Genomic DNA, 25,838 nt, shown 5'->3' on the forward strand with positions numbered 1-25,838 from the left:
TGAGTTTTAACAAACTGAATTCTAAGTAGTGGAAGAGGATGGTGTGGTGTGCAATGAGAAGTTAAATCTGTTTTTCAAGCTGCTTTAATCGATGATTGTGCGGGTGACTGAGCACTCTTTTGGACGAAGGCATAATTTGGAGTGCTGTGGAGAGCCACAGATATGGGAGGATGTTGCCTTTGTTATTTATGCCTGCTTTGTGTTGCACAATTTCAGTGAGACAAAGAGACTGTCCCTGAGCAAAATGTGCAGCTTTGCAACATGACAGAGACTTCCAATCACCCACATAGCTCGCTAACTTCAAAACAGACAAAAATGAGACTGAGGCCAAAAGAGTGAGAAATATACATTCTCAATTCCTTGATCCTTAATGAACCATAAATAAACACACGCTGTTTTTTGTTTTTTAATTTAGTTTGCTCAACTTTTTGTCTGTGCCTGCTTTGATGGAGGTGGTGACAGTAACAATGCACACTGAATAGATGTGCAACTACCCAGGTATACATTGTTCAAATGCAAATGTAAGTATATAATTCTGAGATATAACTTTTTTTTTTGTTAATTGTCAAATCTACACTTGTGCAAAAAATGTTTATACAAAGCTTAATTTTCATTTCTGAGTCGTAGGTTATATGCTGCCGTTATAAAAATATAAGCAGCTCAATTAAATAAAAATGTCAAAGAAAAAATAAACCACTTTTCCTTAGCAAATACCTATATCAAACATTTAGTTGCAACTTCGCAATAGAGTTAGCCAGTTTTTCAATACTAGATTCCAACCAAGTAATACTATCCATGAAGTCCTTGTCTGTGGCCTCTATTCATTCCAGTTCTTGTTCGTTTAATCTTAAGATCCTCCTGGGAGAATGCCATCGGTTGTCTGTCGTTTGGCAGTTTTCTATGTTCACCCGGTGAGATTAGACCACTTCAGAAATGTTGCCATCATCAGCTGTTGCTTGGTCCAAATTGGTGCAGCATACTCATCAAAGCGTGTGAAGTTGGAAAATATTGCCAAAGTCGATCATTGCAATCATTATCGAGTCTGTCCTCCATATCACAAGATTTTATGCCACTTGGAATAGCTATTGAGGCTGGTAAGTCCACACACAACTCAAAAAATTTGTATACTTGTTGGTAACTCTCAAAACTAGTTTGATGTCATTGTTTATCCAGATAATAAGTCGGTCAGAGAATGTTTTCTGGCTGTTTTGTGAGAAAGCCATAACTCAAAACATTGTTTCATTGAAATTGTAATCTGCTAGCAATAAGAATTGAATAATGCATCGAAAATAGCAGGAAGCCACCACAGAAGAAGGTGGTCAATAAGTTAACTTAAATAAGTCTTTCTTTTTCAGTGTTTTTGGTGCCTGCTTTGCACAATGGCCTTCCACGAGGGTGTGGGTTAGAGTTTCAAATGTTAGCATTTTAATGTGGAGAGATATCATTGCTGAAATTAACTAACAACCCCGGTGTGGACATGTGTCGTTTTTGCATGAAAAGGGTGTTGAGGCTAGCAAACACTAACCAACACACCAGGTTTGTCTTCCAATGATTAACAACCAAAGACATGAAGGAGATGGACATACTGACGAAGGTAGTGGTAAAGGTAATGTTCCCTGTCATAGTAGAATTCTGATCTGGCAATTGTCCAACACTCAGGTGAAATGACATTAACTAACTGCCTGACACAAACCCTTGATATTTATCCAAGTGAACTGCGACAAGCCATCTGCAGAGAAGGGCATCCACTAATTAACCTTGGGCAGTTGAAGCCTGAGCAGAGTTTTCATCAAGCATAAAGCCAATTTATGAAAAACCACAAACTTGTAAAAGTAATAATGAATGACAGATGCACAAGAAGTGGTGAAGGTAAGAACAACTTGCAGTAAACAGTGATACCAGTGAAGAGAAATAAGTAAATTTAAGGGAAAAGAATAATCTGTGCCATAAAAGATAGAGACAACCCAGTCTGTATTTGCTATACCAAGAAAACCCTCATCCAAAAACTGAAATCCATAGATCCATGGCCTGTAATCATCCAAAATACAATGAGCTTTTGTATATTATCCAACACATTCTCTATGGTGCTTTAAATAATTACTCAGGTATGTGGTGGGGAAAATAAAAAGGCAGAAAAAAAGTCCCTCTTTTTTTCTAGTCATGGGGGATTAGGGTATGGATGATAGTAAGCATTCTCAGACAGGAGATGGACACACACTGAACTGAAATACAACATGAGTTTTGAAATCCTCAGTATGGATTGAGTAGGAGTTCTCCAATTTTGCAGAGCCAATATGAGGTTGTGGTGTTGTCTCAATAAGAAGCAGTGGTGCATACCGAAGTAGATAAAAATAAGTAGACAAAAGCAGCACAGCAAAAGTTCCCTCTGCATGTTTTGCCTCTTTGGATGCTTCTCAGTGATGGAGCCAGTTCATTGTTGGTCCCTAAAGTATTTAGGCAATAATCCAGCCCTACAGGTGACAGTAGCCAATGTTCCCAAAGAAAAGGGCTCTAGTATCCCACATTTATATGCAAAATCCCTGCATGAAAGGTCCAAGTGGACCTTTCATGCAGGGATTTTGGATGACATGCATTAGGTAGGCTGTATTTCCTAGAATGATGATGGTGGGGATGGGGGGCAAAGATAGGGACTGTTTTAGTGGATGGTTGGCCACATTTGCCTTCATTTCTGGAAAACCAAAAAATGTAAATTGAATGTGAGTGATGTCTTATTGTTATTCAACTGTTCATTTACTCATTGTCAAAACCTTGTTGTATACTAATCTGGTTTGAATTGTTTCAGTTGAATTTCAGCAATCAAACAGTTAAACCATATCATTGACTTAGTTGGCCAGTGTCATGCTTGACTTCCACTGAACGAGTAATGAAGTCTTAAATCAGTCTCCATCCATTGTAAGGGTCCAGAGTCTATTATTATAACCATTCACTGGATTACATGTAGGGGGAAAAATGAATGCAAGCTAATAGGTTATCCATTTCACTGATAACTGCATGTCCTCCAAATTAAATGTAAAAATAATTTGTTTCTAATTGCCTTCTAGTATGACACATACAGTAAAAATGATCCGATCTGACACTATTACTAACGGGACTGGTGTGGGTTAAAATTACTCCTTTAATGTTAAGGACCAATGTGTAAGATTTAGTTGCATCTTGTGGTGGGGTTGCACATTACAACCAACTTGATGCCTCTTCCCTCCCCTTCCAAGCATGTAGAAAAATATATGGTGGCCATGAGACTTGTGAAAAACACAAAACGCCCTCTTTAGAACCAGTGTTTGGTTTGCCTGTTGTGGGCTACTGTAGAAACATGAAACATGGTGCGCTCCATGGAAGAGGACTTGGTCCCTATATAGATAAAAAGGGCTCATTTTAAGGTAACGAAAACACAAAAATTCTTATTTTCATGGGATTAAATTATTACATTCTATTTCTGCCAAGTCCATTCTGGTAGATGCCACTAAACTCTACAACACTGCACAGTTAAGGTTAGGGAATGATCGTGATCATCAAGAATCCAACACTGACTGTCAGCAGAAAAAGGGAAGCAAACAGTGGTCTCCAGAGTCAGAGTCTTAACTTCTGTTGATCAATCTACCCACCCAGACCTCCTCTTTCTGCTGTCTTTGAGGCTCTATAAAACTGTCCCACTATTTCTTCCTCTGGGCCTGAAGGACAAGTCTTATAAGTCCAGTGTCCTCTGGAGGGCTTTGTCACTTGTAAATATATGTCATTATATGGCATTTGCTGAAATACCTGATGCTGTCATTTTTCTTTGGAAGACAGTGTGTGCATGTCGGTGGACTGCTTTGCATCATTGGGCCTGCATTCAGCGTGGGTTTTGAAACTGACATATTTTGAAAACATTGCATTATTTTCTTTTAATGAAACACATCACCTATAGTATACTGTTTGCTAGACCAAGTCAATCAGACGTGTGTATATATGTACAGCAAAGTTATGTGCACATTTAATGCCTGTCTGCTTCAAATCCGTTTACATAAACACAGTTGAAAGATATATGCATTTATGTTTTAGTGAGGAGACGATAAGGCATAGGGTCATAACATCCATCTTCCTGAATGCCTCATATAATGTAACAACTGTGAATCCATACATGAACTTTTTCCACCTTCCTTCAGCAGAAAAAACACACTTTCCTATCAGTCCAATTATCTTTGACTTACATTGCATTAGGGGATTGTAATGAACTCACGTCTTTCTCAGCAGTACATCCAGCTCCACATGACTTAAGTACCTCTAGGTATTAATATACATTCAGCTGTAGAGATTTGGGTATTCTGCAGAATATGAAGAAGGATCTGGTGGAGGACTCAATAATGGGCTGTCTATGCTGTGTTTAGTCAAGATTGAAATGGGTTTGGCCCCTGAACGTACAGCGGCTGTTTGGAGCACTTAAACAGAAAAGATTGACTTTGCTCTTATCATTTAAGTGAAATTGACTGTGTTTTGCTTTTGGGCATTATAAGCTGATTGTCTTGTTTTTTGTGTGTGTGTGTGTTTGTCTTGATGCTGCTGTTTTAGTCAGATTTCTTATGAGAAAAGATTGTGAGTGAGATTGAGACCAACCTTGTTAAACTTTGTAAATCTATCTGCTTCTACTTCCCATTGTCTGAAAAAATATCTCCAGATTATGTAATCAGGGTTGCCTCTGCTTGGGTTTGGTAAGTACAAATATAGCAGAAAGCTTGAGTTAGAAACTAAAGGTTGTGGTCCATTCTAATTAAGCCATGCTAGCAGTAGATGACGATGCTGGTTCATCCTTTGGTTTACAGCGAACTTTCCAGACTGCAATATCTGAACAACTGTTGAATGGATAGCCATATTATTTTTAACAGGCATTCATGGTCCTCAGATTGAGGCCTACTGTCTTTGCTGATCCTCTGACTTTTCCAAAAAAGTGGGGTTCAATAAGAAGAAACAGTTTGCAGCCCTGATCTCCTCAGGTAAGTCAATCCAAAGTCTGGGAGCCCAAACTGTGAAGGCTCTATCACCTTTGTGTCTAAGAAGAAAACAAGTAGAGAGGCATCTGAGGATCTCAGGGAGAGGGAATGCACACTTAGAAACAAAAGGTCAGAGATATAACCAACTCTAAGCTTAAAAGTAAGTTGTAATCAATTTGAAGGGAAACAGATAGCCAGTAGAGGTGTGAGTATTTGGGAAACCATAACTCAATTTGATTCTAATTCTTGGTTTCTGATTTGATTCAGAATAGATTCACAATTCAAAACCTATACTTGATTGAATAAACAGAAAAGGGGGCAATATTATCAGAACTTTTGCTCTAGAATACTGTATGCCGAACCATTCACTAGTGCCCTTATTCCACTTATTCCAATTTGAAACATAACTGGCAAGTAAGATAAAAGGTCCAAAGCTTTCCTATTTGCAACAGTTAACTACATTAATTAATTTGAAAGCATCTTACAGCCTCCTGCCTGAATGAGAACAACAAAGTGAGGGAGAGGTGGAGTGCTCCGTTGTGTTATTAATGTCATATCTCCAGCAGTGGAGAGCAGCCTCTCTGCTGAGAAAGCCATCATTGTCCAACATGCTGAGCGGGGGGCAGGGTTTTCGAGGTCAAATAGACAAAGCACCAAGTTATTTTCTTCACCTCAGAGTTGGTTTAAGCTGTTTAATGCGGCAATGTGTGTGTTTGTGTCAGCTGTTCTTGGGTGTTACTGCTGGAGTTAGCTGTTCCTCTCCACTAATGTTAGATTTGGATATATGTACTATTTTGACCTGTATCAGTAGCAATACTATGGTCGCTATTTCTGTCTTGTCTATATTTAACTCAAGCACATTTTGTGACATCCACTTAGGGATGTCTTGACTCTAAATCTGGATATTGTCTGTTTATAAATGGAAACTGATGTTATTTCTATGTTTACGGTGGACCAACGGAAACATGTAGATTGAAAAGACGATAGGACCAAGAACTGAGCCTTGAGGCACTCCGCAATGCATTCCTACTGCAGCTGACCTTAACAATAATAAATTAGAAAGACCTGTCTTTTATGTAGGACCATTGCAGAGCCGTGTCGCTGATACCCTCCCACTTTTCAAGACAGTCCAAAAAGATATCTTGGTCAATGGTGTCGAAGGTTGTGCTTAGATTCACAAGAGCAGGAATGGATTGATGGCAAAGATGATCTGATAGCAATAAGTCATTCATGACCTTAAGAAGTACTGCCTCATAAAACCACTAGCATAGCTGTAGCATAGCCTTGTTTAATCTGTTTCTCACAAGTCTCCAAACTTTATGAAAAAGTTATACTAAATTGAACAAAAAACCCTTTTAAGAGCTGTTACAGTTTATTACAACTATGTGGGTATTATGATTCCAGTAAATTCCTGACACATATCTTTGCTCAAGAGCAACTATGTGAGACAAAATAAGTTTTCTTATTTTTTTTTCTTTCTTTATCTGACTCTCAGATAAAGAAAAGAAAATAGAAAATCTGTGGCTCTCCATTAGCTGCCATACCAATGCCTAGGGTATCTTCTGTTGTGTAAACAAAACTTACTGAGGTTTAAATCTCTCTCATGTGCTGTCTTTACTGCTAAACTGTTTGTTCAATCTCCCACCAAACTCCTATCAATACACTGAGATAACCTTGGAAACATCTTCACCTTGAAGGGCTTAGCTGTTTAGTGTGATAGAATCAATGCAGCAATCACTGCACTGACTGCTGAGCTCATCTGCCAGAGGAGATTGAAAGGATATATTCAGTATGTGACTCATTGACAAACATCTGTGTCCCTAATCTGATATCCTTCTTTAATCTCAGTGCTCTAAATCTGTATGACTGCTTAAAGCCACACAGAAGTACCATACTAGTGACTCCACATGTCATAAAGTAGATCATCATAAATTAACCACATATAATGCTGACCATTTTCCAAATTATACTCAAGGTTTACATCTGTATTTCTTTGTTTCCAGGCAAACTTTTTGTCTATTAGTAACTGAACTTCTTCTGCATTACTTTACTTTTTCACTCATCAAAATGTAGGGTAGCCATTTCTTTGATGATTCATTAGTGAGTGAACAGATTTTTTTAATGGCAACCCTGTAACAAAACTTTAATGACCAAGATTTCAGAGATAATCACCCAACAAAAACCTTTTTATGTGAGTTATGACAGCTCACTAAATGATTCTCTATGACATGAAACAAAGGTCTGCTGCCAGAATCGAGCTGCAGGTGTGTGGTTAATGTCTGCAGCTTGATTCTTAATCAGTGGGCTATTGGGGAGTGCCAGAGCTTTATATTTGGAGGGGAAATAATAAGATAGTAGGGGTTTGCATCATCTTCTCAATCACATTTCCATGTTGCTATAAAGTAGATGCATCAACTTCTCTTGTGTTTAATGGGTTAAAAAGTGAATGTAAGTAACAGTTTCAGAAATACAGGCACATATGTCAGTGTCAAACTAATAAATTGAGTTACAATTACAGAAAAACAAGGAGATATAAACACAAAATGAGGGCAAGGGTCTGGATGTGAAGAGAAGACGATATTTACTCACTACTACAAATATACTGAAGCCAAAATAAGCAAACAGAATAAATGAATTCAGATCATTGAGTACCAAATCAATATTCAAGCTACATGTTAAATTCAGAGGGCCAGACTATTAATCATTAATACTGCCAAGAGTTGCCTGATTGGACTTTGACTTGGTGTGTGGTCGTGCTGACACTTCTCAAATAGAAACTTTGCTGTGAACTCGTAACCCCAGAGAAGAACCCTGGGGACGGACCCTGAGTCAACTCTGCCGGTCTCCTGTTCTAATCAATGGAAGAGTTACTGAGCAACTCCAACACTTAACTAGAAGGTACATCTTCTAGGGACCATGAATGTCTAAAGTTATATTTAATATATATTTCATTGGAGAAGTGAAAACGTTGGCCCGTTTATGGCTCTAGATGAAAAATCAGGAGATCAGCAAAGTTATTAGGGTTCATCCGTTGGGCACCCTGAACGTCTATACCAAATTCCATCCAAACCTTGTTGAGATGTTTAACTAAAAAACAAAATATGTGAACTTCAAGCCAGTGCTACATGAAAAGTCAGGGGATCATCTGGAAAAGTTAAAACTTTGACCCGTTTATGGCACTACATGAAAAGTCAGGAGATCATCAAACACAGCAGAAATCATCATCTGGAGACCATGAATTGCAATACAGAATTTCATGACAATCCATCCAATAGTAGTTCTGTTTTAGTGTGGATTTTTTCTTTAATCTTTGCCGATCATAACAATTTCAAAAGAACAGCCCATCTTTCTTCAGCGCTGAATGAAAACAGTTGCTGCCCTCCTTTTGTTCTTGCTATTCAAACATTTGGAGTCTGCACAAGCAATATGGGATGAAGGCACTTAAAAAAAAAAAAAAAAAAAAAAAAAAAAGTCTCTCTTGCTGCTACTTAAATTTCAGAGTGAGGAACGCTTGACCGATTGAGCGCGGAATGCTCTACCGATTGAAATTACTACCAAAGGCCCTGGAGCATTGATCTCAATTTCTGCAGGTTTGGGTAAACAGAACCTTATATGCCTACAAATCAAGTAATTAACACTTAAAACAGAACTGAGCTTCAGTGGGATCAAGGTCGGATGTCGCATTTAATGTGAGCCCAAAGCCAAGTTTGAAGAGAGTTATTGTGGGATGGGGGTGGGAGGAAGAGGAGGAGCAATGATAATTTGAACTGTGTCTGTCTGGTCTCAGGGTGGGAAGGAGGTGCCCTGTGAATCACCAATGAGACAAGCAGATATAGCCGGCAGCACTGTGACATAGACACCATCCTTTTCAGCAGTACCTATGTATCTCCTGCTTTCCTTTCTCTTGCTTTATCTTTTCGACTCCCTCCTGTCTTCTTGCTATTGCGGGATGCCTCTTTTCATTCTGTGCTTCTCTGATCTGTTTTCCTCTCTTGTACTCTGTTCTGTCTCATACTGCTCTTTTACTGCTCTGTTGTATTGTCCTCAATTAAACAAGGGGAACATGTCATTGTACTGACAACTCATTCTCTGTGTACGACTGTGCCTGAGGTGCTTTCTCGGCAGAGGATCCTTTAGGAATAGGAATACAGAGCTAAAGGTACAGGCAGATGAATATTCAACAAGCTGAAAAAAAGAAAGGCAAAGCATGCAGACAGAAAAATGTGCATTTTAAGAATACAAAACCAGACAAGAGTGTGTTGCAGCCCATCCACCCACAGACGAGGGGAAGTGCATGTGCAGTACTGTACCACCGAAGAACTTTGGCGGCTATTATGCTAACCTATAATTCCTCCTGGGACTATCTGACCTTTTGCTGAAGAACTCCTGACTGATCAAAAGGGCATGCAAATGATAGTCAAAAGTCTGCTTTAAGTAGGCTTTCATAGTCTTCTAATCAAACTGTGATCATTGGAAAAGCTATTTAATATACTTTGCATGTACTTTTGATCTTTTTCCCCATACTACATACAGTATGTGGTTCGCAGCTGTTTGGAACATGAATGTTAATTGCCAGAAGTTATTTATTATGGGTATTGTACAATTGTGGGTTATGTTACTTCTTCAATTGAACTGGATACGTTTAATCACAGTTACCCATTTAATCCAAATATAAAGGATTGAGAGTAAATGTCCTACTGCAGTTCTGGTGATCACTTAGTATTATTGCATAATTGTTTGTGATTATCTAATAAGTGTATACATGTGAGTGAGATGATGTTCTACGTGTGGGCTGTGGATATATGAATGGCTCTGTTATTAAAGATACATTGCTGAATGTATTATACCACCCATAGATACCCCCGATTTAACCCCAGTTCACTGTTTTGTTAATTAAAATGTGAACAATGAGGATGTGTCTACAGTGGGAGGTGTAGAGAGAGGCAAGAGATTAGCAGGAGGCTAAAAGGATCCTCGTACAGTAATTATTACATCTAATTCAAAGCGATGTACGTTGTCAGGTCGCTGCTATGAGTGTGATAATGCTGTCCCTTGGGTCTTGCATCCTTGTGCAACAAGCCTCTAGGGATAAAGCGAGGTACTAATTATCAAGGAAACATCTATTACATCATTAGAAACATCTGGTAAGCGTCGTCATCATATTGTGGTGTGTGTGTGAGTGATTGAGGTAGAGAGAGAGAGAGAGAGGGAGGAAGAGCTTTGAATGAGCTAGGCTAGGATGTAATAGGTCTTATATTTCAGATCTGTGCTCTATTTTCACGTCTGCCATTTTTATGGCTATCCTGTTGTTTAAATGGGAATTCTAGTATTTGTCAACCTATGTAATAACAGCACAGCGGATCCACTTCAGAGCAAACTTGCTGGCTGACTTCGCATGCAATGCTCAGGTTGGAATTAAAGACAAGTGCTAGAAGTGATTTCTGATAAATTGCAGGCTTACTTGATTTTACTTATCATGTAATAGGAGGGGGGCTGACTTGCTGAGCTGCCCTTTGGTACATTTATATAGCTTTTTTATCCAAAGTGTTTTACAGGTTGTTTGGGGTTTTTTTTTGCCTCTCATTCATCCATTCACACACACACACACACACACACATTCTCTCTCTGACATCGTAATTGCAGGATTCAGTATCTTGCCCGAGGACACTTCAACATGTGGCAGGGGGAACAAGGGGATTGAACCGCTAACCCTGTGATCAGAGGCCGACCCGCTCTACCTCCTCAGCCACAGATCTGGAACAAATCCAACATCCACCAGAGCTTTCTCATTCATATTTTTTTTCTTCTTTTCAGCTGGATAAATAATGATGTAATTACTTTTCATGGGTTTACATGTATTGTCAGATTTAAATAATTACTGCGCACATATCGCTCCCTCTGCTGTGTGATGACTACAGGTTTTAAATAAACTCAAAGAAACAAATCCTTCACAGTCGTGGGCAACACACAGAACATGAGTACCGACGCTTCTGCAAAACCCCGGATTACACTCACTGACATGTGAACAACATTATTGGTAAGACTCGCAGGCATTAATCTGACCCGTTACAGACTCTGCCTTAATCCCATTAATAGTTGTATTTTGACAGATATCATATGGAACAGTTAGGGAATTGCAGCCCTGAGAAGAGCGAAATAGGCAAAACTCAACATACATAAAAGGCAATTTTGTGATTTTGGAGAGCTGTGTGTGTGTGTGTGTGTGTGCACATGCCTCTGCCAGCTGAAGCCATACAAACTGTGGTTTTTGCACACTGGAGGCAGCAGCAACAGTGACCAGTCTGCTTGCTGTCTGAAAGTACGTTCTGCCTGTATGCTTCTAGCTTTGTTACTACCTCTCCCTCCGACACTTCAAGTAAAGTTCTGCTCTGCTACGTTACAATGCCAAGTTTTGAAGAGCAAAAATATTTTGGGGCTTGGCTCAGAATAATTGGCCCTAAAGTTTCCACTGGTTAGATTACTCTTTTTTTCCTCTCTACTTGTTTAGCATTTTTGGCTCATAGGGAAAGGAGAGATACGATTACGAATTCAAAACACACACACACAGAAATGAAGGACAGCCCTCCTGCTGTGCCCATCCTTCTCAATTTTCCCCCATTACGGTATGTATGACATGCTGCTGTTGCAATATCTACCTAATAAGGCCATGAAGCAGATGCAGATAGCGAAGAGGGAGCTGAAGCTCAGGCCCACGTCCTCCCTGTAGATGGCCAGAGTGGTCTCACAGTGGCGTCCCCTGTAACCTTCTGGGCAGTGGCAAGTGAATTTGGAGGGCGACTGGGCCACGCAGGTCCCTCTGTGACACGGCCGCGTGGCGCACAGCGTGTACACACAGGACTTCTTGGTGCCGTTCACGCGGACCATGTGACCGGGGGGACATCTGCATGGAAAAGGTGGGCAGGGATAACGGGGAGGGGGGGAAGGAAAGAAGATAAAGGCAAGAGGGTGAATTTTAAAGAAGAGGGAGAACAAGAGAGGGGAAGAAAACAAAAAGGGGAGCACATAGAATCATAAATTAATTTGAGATAAGATCACTTAGATGTGCACAAGACCAGATTTGATTAGATGAATTCATTTGAAAGGAAGTGATTCATTACAGAAGCAGATACTTGATACAGCAAGGAAAACAGGATGTAAATGAAAGCAGATGAACTGGCTCTTTAAAACACAACACTGAGAGAAAAGCTAATAATAAATATGAATCTATACAATAAAACAATGTCTATTACCATTTCTTACTGCTAAGAAAGTTTATTACTCTTTCTTAGTGCTCTTCCACAGATACACACCTCAATAGAGAATGAACCGGAGATGAAAAAGCTGACTGTGGCAGTGTCAGTAACTAGGATGAGTTTATGCAGACAGGGGCACATTTTCTGCCTCACTTCAGAAAGCGCCATATAATTAAAAGCTCATTTGGGTTTAACAGCTCAAACAAACATTTTATGAGCCCATTAACCTAGTGTCCCATTCAAAGTCTATGGAGCAGCTCCAGGCTGTACATTCTGATGACATCAGAGTGGAGTCTTGCCTCTGGTCTCTGGAGGTTTGTTCATGCTTATAAATATTGACTCCACTCTACTATGAAACGGAAGCACTAAATATTAAAGTGGTGCTATAATTTATCTCTTAACTGTTTGAGGCGAGACTCTAAAGGGTTAATTTGCCCCATTGTCTGCCAAACTTTTCCAGAGAATTACGTTAATATGCAATCGATGCAGGAAGTACTGTTTATACATAAAGTAAGATAGTGGTTAATGGGTGTGTACGTGTTATTGTACCCATAATAATCAGTTTTAACATTTTTATTTTTAACTGCGATCTTCTCCTCACCTTTTGATTTAGGGAGTCTAGACTAGAGGTGCTGTAGAGCAGTGCTTTGTTAAGCGTACCACCTAATTGTTTACAGTATATCTTATGGTCTTCCAGCTTGTGCACAAAGATACGCATGTTTGTACACAAAAGCAGAGGTGATGTGATATATCACATAGTATATATTCTGCAACTGCAACTCCAACTGCAGAGGGACATAATAATAGACGATCAAGTGCGATCAAAGGTAATGTCCAGCAAAAGAGTAGAAGAAGAAGTAGACCTTGATGTACAACAACAACAACAACATATATTCAACATAATATATTGTAAAGTGATACCTAATAGATTTAGTAGTTTATTTGTTTGGCCACATGGAGGCAGAGTAACAATGACAGTGTATCAGCGTAGAATTTTGGTATAGCAGCCTGTTAGCAAACAGCTGTCTGTTTATACAACATATGAAGCAACAATAACATTAATTGGGACTTATGTTTCTGGCCAACCCACAATAGTCCTTCCCCTTCTAGCTCCATTTTGGTCTCCACCAGCTCCTAAGAAAAGCATCTGGGTTTTGAGCAGCTCCGCTATGATCATCAAACGCCCCTAACTTTCTGTCTGGTGTTTGTGATGGGCAGGTTTATCAGAGGTTTTTCATTGACAACAGCTGCTGCTGGAAATGATGTTCAAATTATACCATCATACATGGTCATTTCACCCATTAATAATAACAAGACTAAGAGTCTACAGACATGTTTGCGGCTTTGTGAGGATGTACTTAGGCACAGATCTGCTTTCAAATGCTCACAACAACATGATAATAATAATGCTAACATGTTGATGTTTTTACTTCTATGATTACCATGTACACCATCTTAATTTATTGTGTTAGCGTTTGCTAATTAGCAATAAACACAAAGTAGGCCTACAGCTGAGGCTGATGGGAGTGTATGCAAGGTCATAAATCAAAAATATAGAACAAGCTGACTGTGGCGCTAGATGAAAGGACAGGGTAACACTGTCATTTTACTGCAATCCATCCAATATTTCTTGAGATATTTCAATAAAAAACAAAAAGGTCAACCTACCAGTGGGGCTAAAGGAAAAGTCAGAAGATCAACAAAGTCATTCAAAATATTAACCTCCAAGGACCATGAATGTCTGCTCTAAATTTCATGGCAATCTATCCAATTTTTTATTTTTTTAAAAAAATGTATTTTTGGGCTTTTTTTGCCTTTATTCAACAGTGGGTGGCATAAAGGCTGACATGAAACAGGAAAAGAGAGAGAGAGAGAGAGAGAGAGAGAGAGAGAGAGAGAGAGAGAGAGAGAGAGAGAGAGAGAGAGAGAGAGAGAGAGAGAGAGAGAGAGAGAGAGAGAGAGAGAGAGAGAGAGAGAGAGAGAGAGAAAGAGAAATGACCTGCAGCAAAGGCCCTTTGCTGGAATCAAACCAGGGACACTGCCCTTTCGTGGCACGCACATTACCCACTCAGCCACCAAGGTGCTCCCTATCCAATAATTGTTGAGACATTTCAGTCTAGACCACAGCAGTGAGCTGAGCATTATGCCACTAACATGACTGAACATATTCATTCGTGCAGCTTTAAAGAGATATTAAATTGTTTTAGCTGCCAGACTTGGTGGCTGATCCAATTCAAAGACACTGTGAAATATCAAATACATGTATTAAATACATTGTATTAATTGTTCATTTATCGCTTGGTAAAAGCCAAATATGTCAAAAAATAATCTAAAATATATCAGGAAAATATTTATTTTATCAAAATATGTCTTTGTTCTGTTACCATATGACATCAAGCACTAGGTATAACCACCACTAGGTGTAAGCGTATACAATACGCACCTTTATTATCATTTATATCAAATTGGGTGTGATTTTGTATAACTAGATAACACTGACCATGATATAAAACAGCTCTAGACAGCTAGCTCTTTGGTCATAGATAGTAGAGCAATATCATAGCTGGTAAAAACGTTGTTTACATTTCCAAAGAAAGTTGTTGAGATCTAATTTATTAATGTTACCTTAATTCTCCTCCTGATTTAACAGCGCTGTTGAGGAAGGAGGGTGGAAGCTAACAGTCCTCTGCAGCTCTGAATCTCTCAATATGATCCAATGAAATATGAAGGATTTGATCAAACCCTTCACATAACTTCTCTGTGCCTACATATTTTAGAAATACATCTTATTATGGAGGCTTAAGATGTTCAAACTGATGTAACACTGTGATTTTAAGAAGCTTAGCAGTGTTCAAAGTAAGTAAATAAATGTTCTGTTGAGTAGATTCCACAACAACATATTTTTGGTATTGTTTACTCAAAGTATATATTATTACAGATGGTTTACTGTGAGTGGTTTGAACAAATCCAACCTTTGATTTGCATTTCATGGGCAGCAATATAATAATTCTGACTGAATTTAAGTAGCTAGAACTGGTATAAGAGAACTGGTATTTATGTCTCAATTTCACAAAATGAGACATCTTGTAGCGGTAACGGTGGTCATTATACAAACTTGAGTCTAAATCAAAAATATATGCTGGAAAATATCACGTCTGATCAGTGCTATACTTGAGAAAGTGATACTCATTTTTGTTAGCTGAGAACTACCTGCTTGTGTAACTGCTCGACTCCTCGTTACCAAAAGCTTCTCTCTCTTCTCCATCTTGCACCGACCGCAGGTGTTAGGAGATTTTAACAAGTGCAAAAAAGAAGGGAACACGGTGTAAAAATGTTTGCCACTCCACTTTTTCTCTGCTCTCTATCAGCTGCAGAACTGATTTTAGGGTTTATCTGATTGCTTTTACGGCAACATTTCAACGCAATGTACAGCATATTCATTCCTGTGAGGGCCTCAGACAGGACTCTTCTGGCCATTCCAGTGTAGTGTGTTGGCCATAAAGTCCAATAAAAAAAAGTAGAATGACTCCTCAAAGACAACCAAAGTCAGTAACATCTGTGGAATCACTCTCCATAGATATAAATTACTCTTCTTATTGCAGCTATAAATGCCAGCTGAATCACAACATTGTAAAAGGTAATTAACCATAGGTAAGATTATTATGCCACAACAAAAGCTCAGCGTTCAGTATTCATAGGCCTGTCGGTCAAACTAAACAACACTGCTTCTCTTTTCTCTTGCATGCTCACTCAGTAATTAGTTAAAGGTGTCTTATTGTGAAAGGTTCTAACAGCTGATTGTTTTTGCTTTTGACCAACTGCAGAATATAGACAGTGAAGGAAAAAAATGGCAAGTGATGATAAACATTTTACACTTTAAATTTTGCTTTTGTAAAATAATGTTAATTTTTCTTTTGTTCTTGCATGATACATTTTTATTATAACTTATAACTTTTATACTTTTTGACTCTTCACTAAAGCCTTAGTTACTTTGCAATGATAACAATGGCACATTTTACACTCAAAATTTCCTAATTGTATTTTAGGCAGGATATTTTACAGTTAAAGTCTGTGTAAAGTAAAAATAAATATGTGTTCTGAGTTTGACATACCACAGAAAAGTGTGTTGTTAACCACCCTGTCAAATTTGAATGAGTAAAAAAAATCGCCAAATATATGAAATTAGGCTTCAAAGTTGTGTAAAAACCAGGCGGGGAGTTCCGGTTCCTGAAATGATGCCAACGAGTAAGTAACATAAAACTGCATTCTATCAAAAGGCCACCAGGGGGCGGCCGTTTTGGTGTCAAAAGGACTTCCGTCTCAATACAAGTCAATGGAGAATTCACCAACTTCTCACTTGATTTCTAACCTCAGTAAACGGTTTCAAAATGTGTTTATAGTCTCAATCGCTAGTTTAAAGCCTTCTTCAATGCAGTATGATGTTCATTTGTGAAATTTTGGCCTCCCTGATTTTATATTTGCGATTTACGATAAAGCAGGGTATGCATTAGGGCGTGGCTACGTCGTGTTTGACAGGTTGATTGGTTCACAGGTTCAGGAGGGCGCCTCTTGCTCCTCCTGATGCCTATATAAGTAGAATCCGTGTTTTTATTTTTCCCGGCATGCACCTGAAATTTTCAAGATGGCGCTGCTCAGATCCGATAATATTGGCTTCCGAGCAGCAGTCCACAAACCGTCACGGATGTTACGTCCATTTCTTATATACAGTCTATGATAAAAACCAGCCTCTTTCTCTGCTCCCAAACGCTGTGGGAGTACCCGCCGAGTTCGCTGAAACCCCGCCCCCTACCAAGTGTCACCTGTCAATCAAAGTCACCACCTCTACCAGAAACATCAACGCTAGGTCTGAGAGCTTTCTGCTGCTAACTCAGCTGCTAGCTCGGTGGCTAACTCGGCTGCTAGCTTGGCGGTTAACTCAGCTAACTGGCTAACTGTAGACTGTAGTAGTAGTAGTAGCAGTGTTCGCTGAATGTATTTATAGCTACAGCAGCAGGGGCGGGTTTATGCCAATCACCGCCGGATTACGTAAATCCTGAACACAGAAATCTTGAAACAGTTTGTGAAGCCTAGCTCCACAATTCAAATCTAAATGGTTGAAATGCTTTTTACACATTTATGACCTATTTAATGTGATTAGAAGAAAATGTCTGAATTCATTTTACACGATCTTTAAAGAATAAATATGTTTTTTATTGAATGACATCAGTGCACTGAAACACTAAAATACACTGGGAATTTATTATGTAAACTTGAATCAAGTAAAAAGGATCAAATATAAAATGGAGCCTATATTTCTTAAAAAAATAAAATAAAATTGGCATCAGCACCGATACAGATATATCTGTGACAGGCCAATATTGGCTGATATCGGTTAATATCAGTCGGGCTCCACATAGTAGTTTTAAATTTCAAAATTTAAAGAGAAAATAACTTTGACGAGAAGAACTAACTGATGAGTTAAAAAAAACATAACACTATTTTAGCTGACAAGTTAGACAAGAGTTGGAGTGCAGACATCCCCAAAATCAAATAAAGAGCGACCAAAGTTGCTACTGTTACTCTAAACTCAGCCTCACACTGTGTGCATCTGTCCTGAATGGGGATTTACGTAACTGTAATCCACAGAATAGTTTAGTTAGCTAATGATGTGCTTCTTTGCCTTGGAAGTAATGTAGGTTACTTCTCTAGGTAGTGTGACGGCCCTAGGCCTATGAAGTCTAATGAAGCCTGTACCGTGACAGTAGGAAGTTAATTGGCCAGCCATGCTACAACCTCCAATGTTGGGGGTTCTTGTTTGAGCAGATCAACACACTGTTTAATCAATTCCATGTACTTTTGTGATACTCATTTTTAGTTTTGGAAAGACTACGAATAAAGAGACACCACCCTCCAAACTCTTTAACTGCAGCGTGTCACTTATTACTGCAGCTCCACTCATACAGATTCAGCATGTGGAGAAATACACAGCTTGACAGAGCTGTCGTACCTAATTAGGGTTGCTAAGCTATGATTGGACAATCACTGTTTGGTGCACGGGTTAAGCAAATGATCATTCATAGATACATATAAATGTTTTTAAAAGAATCTAATTCATATACAACAATGAAAAATGTGTATGCGTTTATTTGAGCCCTAGAGAGAATATAAACACTACGGTACAGTACAGCACAGTTTGACTACTGCACATTTATATTATCCCCCTGTGGAGACTGTGAGGTATCAGACGTTTAGGATGGAGGACTCACTCCCAAGCGCTTACTCTCTAATCATCTTCCAAGGTTCAGGTCAAGTGGTGAAAAGAGAACAAGGAGAACAAGCAAATGGAGTTGGAGATTTTAAGTGTGTGCGTGTGTGTTTATGTGCGTGTGTGGCGAGAGTACAGAGGTGAAAAAACTGAACAGTAGTGAGCAAGATGAGAGTCATACAAACCAAGAAATAGAGGGGCAGAGTGCGAGAATGAGAGCTATTGTAAAAAGAAAAGAGAAAAAAAAGAGCCTGGTGGATGGATGATGTGGGTGAGTGGATCAGAGGATTGAGAAGAAGAAAAAAAAGGGAAAGGCAAGATTGAAAGCTAGGAGGCTGCACAGACTGAATGGAGGCTGATGTTTCCAGTGGCAGAAAAATAGCTGAGATTAGTGTATGTGGCTATGAGCACTTAAGGTTTGATTCGGTCTGTGCCGGAGGAGAGGGGTGTTAGGTTGCTGCAGCTTTTCACTGCACAACATTTTCCCATTACGAGCTGACAAACAAGCTAAACCCGCATACAGAGAGTTGTACAGGAGTGAGAGTCAAGCACTAGTTTGAGTCGCATCAGTATCAGAGGGCAGGTAAAGTCATTTATTTTCACCTTCTAAATTTTAGGTATTTGGCTCAATAACTGAACAGGTGACTCATTCATCATATTTCAATGGCATACATGGCTGTTGTTGAGTGCATTGGCTTTCATGGGGCCTCCCCAAGGACACGTTTAGACTGACAATACCAACACCTCAAAGATACAGCTTTCTCATCCATTTTAAATGAGGCTGCAGTGATAGTTTATCGAGGGTCCTGTGGAAGAGAGAGCCGTCCAAAAACAGCATCATCTGGCAAAAAGTTGATCCCTGGCTAATCTCACAAAAACTGAGTCAGTGCAGAAAGTTACAGCTGCCAGAGTTTACACTCCTCTTTCAAAGAGTGCTGCTCCCACCATGTCATTATGTTTGATAAGCTTTAAAAAAGAGACCTCCTGGTTTGTATTTCATCCTCTCACCCATAACCTGTGGCAACACGCTCCCCGCTGCGTTTCTTACAACTAAGCCTCCCTGGTGCAACATCCATGTTTTTCATTTCCATTTTAATGTTGTTAAGTGATGCGAGCAAATGATTTTGTGCTTTCGGAGTTTACTTTGACAATTCTGCCAAAATGACAGATGTGTGCAGCGGCCAGTGGCACCATTGTGATGTCATATGCAATGAAGCACAGTAGGACTGACTTTGAAGCCTCTCTGCAGTATTTTCTCCTCTGTCAGGCAGGCTTTATAGCATCGGCGCAGCACTGATCTGAGTTCAAATGACATTCTTCCCTTGCTAAGAGGCTAAATGAGTTTACTAGCTTATTTGTTTTTCCAACAGGAGATCACTTAGAAAGAACAAAATGGACATCATCATCATTTGCTGCGAGCTTCGACTAGTTTGACACTTGGAGACTTGTGTGGCAGTCCACTCACATTTTTGTCATTTCAGTACACGGAGTTTAATCAAGAAAGTGAACAATGAGGGCACAGTAAACGCAATTGCTTCAGGTATACAAACATTCACACTCCTGAAAAGACAGCTAACCAGTCAATCAAACCCATAAAAGGTACATTAAAGAATGGTGTTCAAGAAACAGAATAAGCTACTATCAGTTTGTGTTCCCTGTCCATCTTTTATTTGGAGTGGTTAGCTTTACATTGTGGGAAAGGAATCCGTCTGAGTCAGATTTAATGTTTTAATGTTTATCCCTCTAAATGTTACCACAGCCATTTACTGTTGCACTTCCATTAAGCTTATGGTTGTTCAAGGACAGAATAAAAAACTAGTAGCCAAAAATGATGCAACAGAGGCTGAGACATCCTGACCTTTACTAGAAAAATGCTTGATCCTACACTTCCAATAATGCAACATTGTTTTTTCTTGGGAGTAAAAGTCTGTAACATCATTTCATGAAACCTGGTAAATGTTCATGTCCTTATAAGCTCCTCATTGTTTTCTATCCTGCCAGCTGGGATTTTGTTTTCTCTAATCATCCCCCTACCTCAAGTGGATGGTAATTGGCACAACGTCCTTTTGATAAACCAACATCTTTATGCACACGTGGTTGAGTGCTTGCAGTGCCATAAAGCGGTTGCCATGGAATTTGACATTTCACCAGCTTAAAAAGAAATAAAGGCTCACGGACGCTTTTTCTTCTACAATTTCCCTATGTTGCCAAGAGGGTCAGGTTATTTTAGAGTTTATGCATGAGGTTGTGCGGAAAAATAAAACCAAGGTCAAAAGCCGAAGGATGGAGCGCCCTGGTGGTAGAGTGGTTAGAGCGCATGCCACATAATCACAGTGTCCCTGGTTTGAATCCGGCCACGGATCTATGCTGCAGGTCATTCCCCCCTCTCTTTCTCCCTGTTTCCTGTCGGCATCGCTGCCAGATACTATCTAAATAGAGGCAAAAAGCCCAAAATAAATCTTACAAAAAAAGAAAAAAAAAGCCCAAGGATGACTTATGTTTTTGTGTCTTTATGCCTTTGTGTCAAAAGGATGAGTATGTATGTAGAACATCCAAGTGTGAATATGCTTGACTGTACACAGATAACAGTTGCGTGCGTTTGGGTTTGTGCGTGTACCTGCATTCGTGCACTCTCCACAGGTCAACACAGGTGAAAGGGGGGCTACATTGGTTCCTTTTGCAGGAGTCAGACGAGCACCCCTGGGAGAGGCCCTGCATGCTGACCTGGGAAACCCCATCACGCGGCTGACCATCCAGTGGCATGTAGCGCCCATTGAGGCGTAGGTCTCTAATGCAGCCTGCAGGGGGGAAACGGAAAAGAGGGTTTAGTGAAATAAGAAATACAATGCTGTCTGTATTCACCTACCACTGCAAAGAAATTAAATATGTTTTACCTTATGGACTTGTTGAACAGTGGAAACAGAGTATTACAAACATGTTCTTGATAGATTATTGGCTTTAGTTTTAACATGTTATAAACCCATCCTGGTTTTCAAGACCTGCACAGTGCTGCCCAGGAAAGTGTGTTTTTATGTTGGTTTTTTTTAACTAGAAAGAGTGTTGCATTGAGCTCCTTGTTGTTTTCTGTTTACTGCAGTGTCTGAAAATGCTATTCATAGTCTTCAAGGAAATCACTGCAAACACTGTAGGCAAAGATTTGCAAATATGTTTGATACCGCATAATGTGCTCCATGGAGCACTGATTGCTGTGCTGTTTACACATGTCACTGCTTCACATTATACTTCTCTACAAAGTACAAACTCTAATCTCTAAGTACAGAGGCAAAATATTTTCACTTGTAACAGGGAAGGTAGAGCGATTAGAAAAGAACTATACAAGTACAGTCCATTACCATTACATCTTGATCATACGTGTAGTTAAAGGGGCTTCCAGTTTATTACAACTTAGACCTTATTTGAATAGGTTTGGCCAAGAGCTTTTTGGTCAAAACCTAACCAGACCACACCACTTGCTCTGGGTGCTTAATACTGCCGACAAAGCGTTGGTATTTGATGACCTGGTATGAAATCGAGTTGTGTAATCAACTATGTAATTACTAAAATCTGAGAACATGGTGACATTGCTAAAGGAAAGCCCAATAAAGCAAGAAACAGCAGTCAGATGATAAGACAGATTTTAAGCGAACTCCTGTTAGCCAAACTTCACAGAATGAGAAATAAATTGTGAAGCAACACTGTGTCCTACATCCATCACAGTTTATATGTAGACTGACTTCCTGGTTCATCTTTAAACTACTGTATCTGCCACAGTTCAGTCAGCAGATTATTATGTGAATGTAGAGCATTTAAGTTTGGTGTCAAGGCTCTGACCTTGTCCCTCCCCACAATGAACCACCAAACTCAGCACAGCAGGGCCTGGGGAGTGACAATAACAAGAGGGTGGTATATCCTGCAAACACAACCACCAGTTGAATGTGAATGTTTTAACTTTTATTGTTTCTCTGCCGTTGCTGTCATTAACTTGTCTCTTGTCGCCGACTGTTTCTCTATTTAACGCTCAGTGGCAATGTTTATCATGTACCTATTGCTTGTCACACTTACTGTCACTGCTAACAGGGTACTCCTTCAAAAGAGAGCTGGCTCTCAGTGAGTTTGCCGTTGTAAATAAAGGTTTCAACATCTGGAGTGAGAAGAGTATGCCATGTGTAGCAGCAGACTTAACTACTACTATATCTACTGTGTCTTGCAGGCTCTGCTTTATTTCTGCATAGTTTGCTATGCAGTAGGCATGGTCACTAATTTCAGGTTTACATGAATAATAACATGAGAAAACAGTCTTTTAACAACATATCTAATCATCTGAACAATGGGGTATGTTACCCTGTCTGAAATTATATAACAATGTGGCTTTGTGCTAATGTTGTAATAAACTAGAAATATCATATTGCAATCAATTGTGCTAACCTGCAATTCTGGCAGCCTTGATTGAAACACGGTGGCATATTATAGTTCTCACAGTACACTGGCATTATCTCAGAAGTGATGGATGAGAAAATGTAGCAGCTTTAAAATAAGCGGTAATTAACATTAAATGATTTCTGTCTGATTTGCATAAATACAATGCACACATTGATTTATGATGCATTACTTGCTGATCTAAGTAAGAGCTCATGAGAGTACAGCTGGCGCTACTCTGAGTTAACAATAATTCATATCTTGTTTCTTACAAAGAGGTCAGCAGTTTTCAAGTTGTTTTTACCAGCAGCTGAGTTACTGCTTAAGATCTATGATAAAGATGAAGTTAGATAGAAGGCCAGGATGGAGAGCCTGTGGAACAGACTGCTGGGTTCACCAACCAACAGGGTCGCTAGGGAAATGTTTTTATTGGGATTTGTCAGTCCGAGGCTAATGTGCATCCAAATCATTTGATTTAGTAGAAGGTTGTGGACTTGAAATAAAATTATTTCCAAAAAGCAAATGTGGAAGCGGAGGAGTTTAAATGCACCCAATCATGGAAAGAAGACATCTGGTGAAAGCCTCATTGTTTATTTAGGAAAATGAATGTGAGAAATATGTTAAATATAATTTACCTAAAAGTCAGAGATCACTCTGTGCACAGTTAAGATGTGCTATATTGAAACTGGAAGATACAGAGGTGGGATTGAAGATGAAATAATTTGTGAATATTGTGAGCTGAATGAGACTGAGAACAAAACTAATGTAATTCTATACTGTCCATTATATCATGATTTACTACAAATATTGTTTAAAAAAAGTTAACGTTCCTGATTTAGATTTGATAGGTACTGAGAACAGAGCTTTTTGATAATGTCTTTGAATTTTATGAATATATTACTAAAACATGGAATTGGAGAAAAAAGTAACATGGTAGATACATTCCTCAGACTCTGTTCTTAATGAAATGCAGACTGTTGGTTTATGAACTGGATAAAATATCCAGTGTTTGGCACTAATGTGTGCACATGTAGATTTTGTTTTGTTAGGATTTGATTATGCTGTTAGATGATGGTGGGTTAATATGCTGGGATATCTGATTTGTTGTTTATTAATGTGCTTAAATAATTCCATGAGGGATGGGTCATGTAAATGACCAGACACAAAAATAAAATATTCAATCATTTGATAAGTCATTAAGTCTAACTCAGTGTGGCGTGTGCTGCTAAGGTGTTACCATGGAGCACAAGAGCCAGTCAACTCCTGAGGATATTTCTGCTCTCTTCTGTTCTCATCACATAATTGTAAAGCTGGTGTAGTCAGTTAACATCTCATTCCCCTTTTTTAACTATTTGAAAAGACATTCACAACAGTTAATGCAGACCCACGCACACGTGCACTTTCCCTGCCACCTTATATCAGGTCTGCCTCTTTTGAAGGGAAATGCTTTTAAAGTCCATTTAATAAACACATGCATCGTCTCTTAATGCCTGAGGCACAGCTGTCTGCAGCTCTCACTGTCTAACTCCAGGGAGCTGACTTTCTCTCTGTATTTATCTCTCTCCATGGCTATGACCTCTTCCTCTCTCTATTATCATAAAGTGGCTCACTGTTCTCTATATTTCTCTCTTTCAATATCGAAATGATCTTCCTTTCTAAATCTTCTGACCTGCCAACATTTGATTCAGGTGTAAATGTGTTTCTTATCACTCTCTTTTCCTAGTGCTGTGTGATAAACCAATATTTTACAGAAATTGACATTATTTGATTTGACATCAGTTTGATCAGAGACTAAAATCATATCTAACAAGAGTGATTGGTAGCATGTGTGCTTGAATCCTTTCTGTGGTTAACAGATAAATTCATATCTCGATTGTTTCAAGCAACATAATTAATCATGAAGGCTCAGTCTTAAGTCCAAATACACTTTATACGTAAGTGTACCTGCAATAATTTCCAAAGGTCCACAATGAGTGAATTTTATAATTTGACCATGTTATTGAAGGTCCATGCAGCCTAAAGTTTATGACCCTGCAGACTGTACTTGCTGAAAATTATGTTAACCTATGCGCCTACTGTATGTAGACCCCGATGAGGGATATTTAATGTACTTAAATTACTGTCGGGGGCAGATACTTTTGCATCACCGTAATGTTTTTATTTAGTGGAATAGTTACATAAAATGAGAACAGCCATAGTTCATCTGAAATGCATAAGGTACTGCTGTAAAAGCTGACGCTGGGCTGTTTTAACATGCTTTGCACATGCCTTAAGAAATTGAGCTCAAATTAAACTCTTTTATGCTTGAACTTGAAATACTGGGTCAAGAGAAGAAACCACAGGGGTGTATTCATTCCAAAAGCTCATCGAAAAGATCAGTGATTAAATGAGATGGGAAAAATCTGTGGGAACTTTTTGGTGAAAGTTTTAAACTCGTCAGTTGACATTGTAGGTTAACAACAGCTGCCTGCCTCGATCACTTTAAGCTGGAATGAAGCAACCTCCAGGGCTGAAAAATGAAGCTAACCCAGAAGTGCTTAAAACTGCAGTTCCTTGATTAGCAACTTGAGGCTGGCTCCAAAAGCAAGTCAGTATTCATCAACACCCCTGTGTTTATATGCCCAACTTAAAAGCAAAAATAAACATGTTTACAACTTGGTACAACAAACAATTTTAGTCCGTTGCTAATTTCCATATTTCCACCGTACAGCATTTTTTAAAATAATGCCCCCATTTAAATATTATTAATGCATAAAGTTATGCATAATTAAGGATGTTACTGCTTTGAATGACAGGTGGGTGCATTAGCATTATCCCAGTTAACAATAGGCTGCAAATGCACCGTGGTGACCAAGCTCCACCCTTTCATCCATATATGGTCACTTCTGGCTCCAAGATAGTGATGTCGCAATGCAAACT

At 39.1% G+C, this 25,838-nt stretch overlaps 1 protein-coding gene across 1 annotated transcript in view; it reads right to left on the reverse strand.

Moving 5' to 3' along the window:
* The window catches only part of si:ch211-186j3.6 (neural-cadherin), a 333,490-nt gene that overhangs the window by 12,264 nt on the left and 295,388 nt on the right, over positions 1 to 25,838 (reverse strand). The window contains exons 34-35 of the mRNA XM_062419573.1: positions 21,121 to 21,301; positions 11,642 to 11,886 (exon numbers count right to left, since the gene is read on the reverse strand). Coding sequence (XP_062275557.1) covers positions 11,642 to 11,886; positions 21,121 to 21,301 — 426 coding nt within the window. The remainder of the gene's footprint in view (positions 1 to 11,641; positions 11,887 to 21,120; positions 21,302 to 25,838) is intronic.

This window comes from Scomber scombrus, chromosome 1 (genome assembly GCF_963691925.1).
Source record: "Scomber scombrus chromosome 1, fScoSco1.1, whole genome shotgun sequence".
NCBI classification, from domain to species: Eukaryota; Metazoa; Chordata; class Actinopteri; order Scombriformes; family Scombridae; genus Scomber; species Scomber scombrus.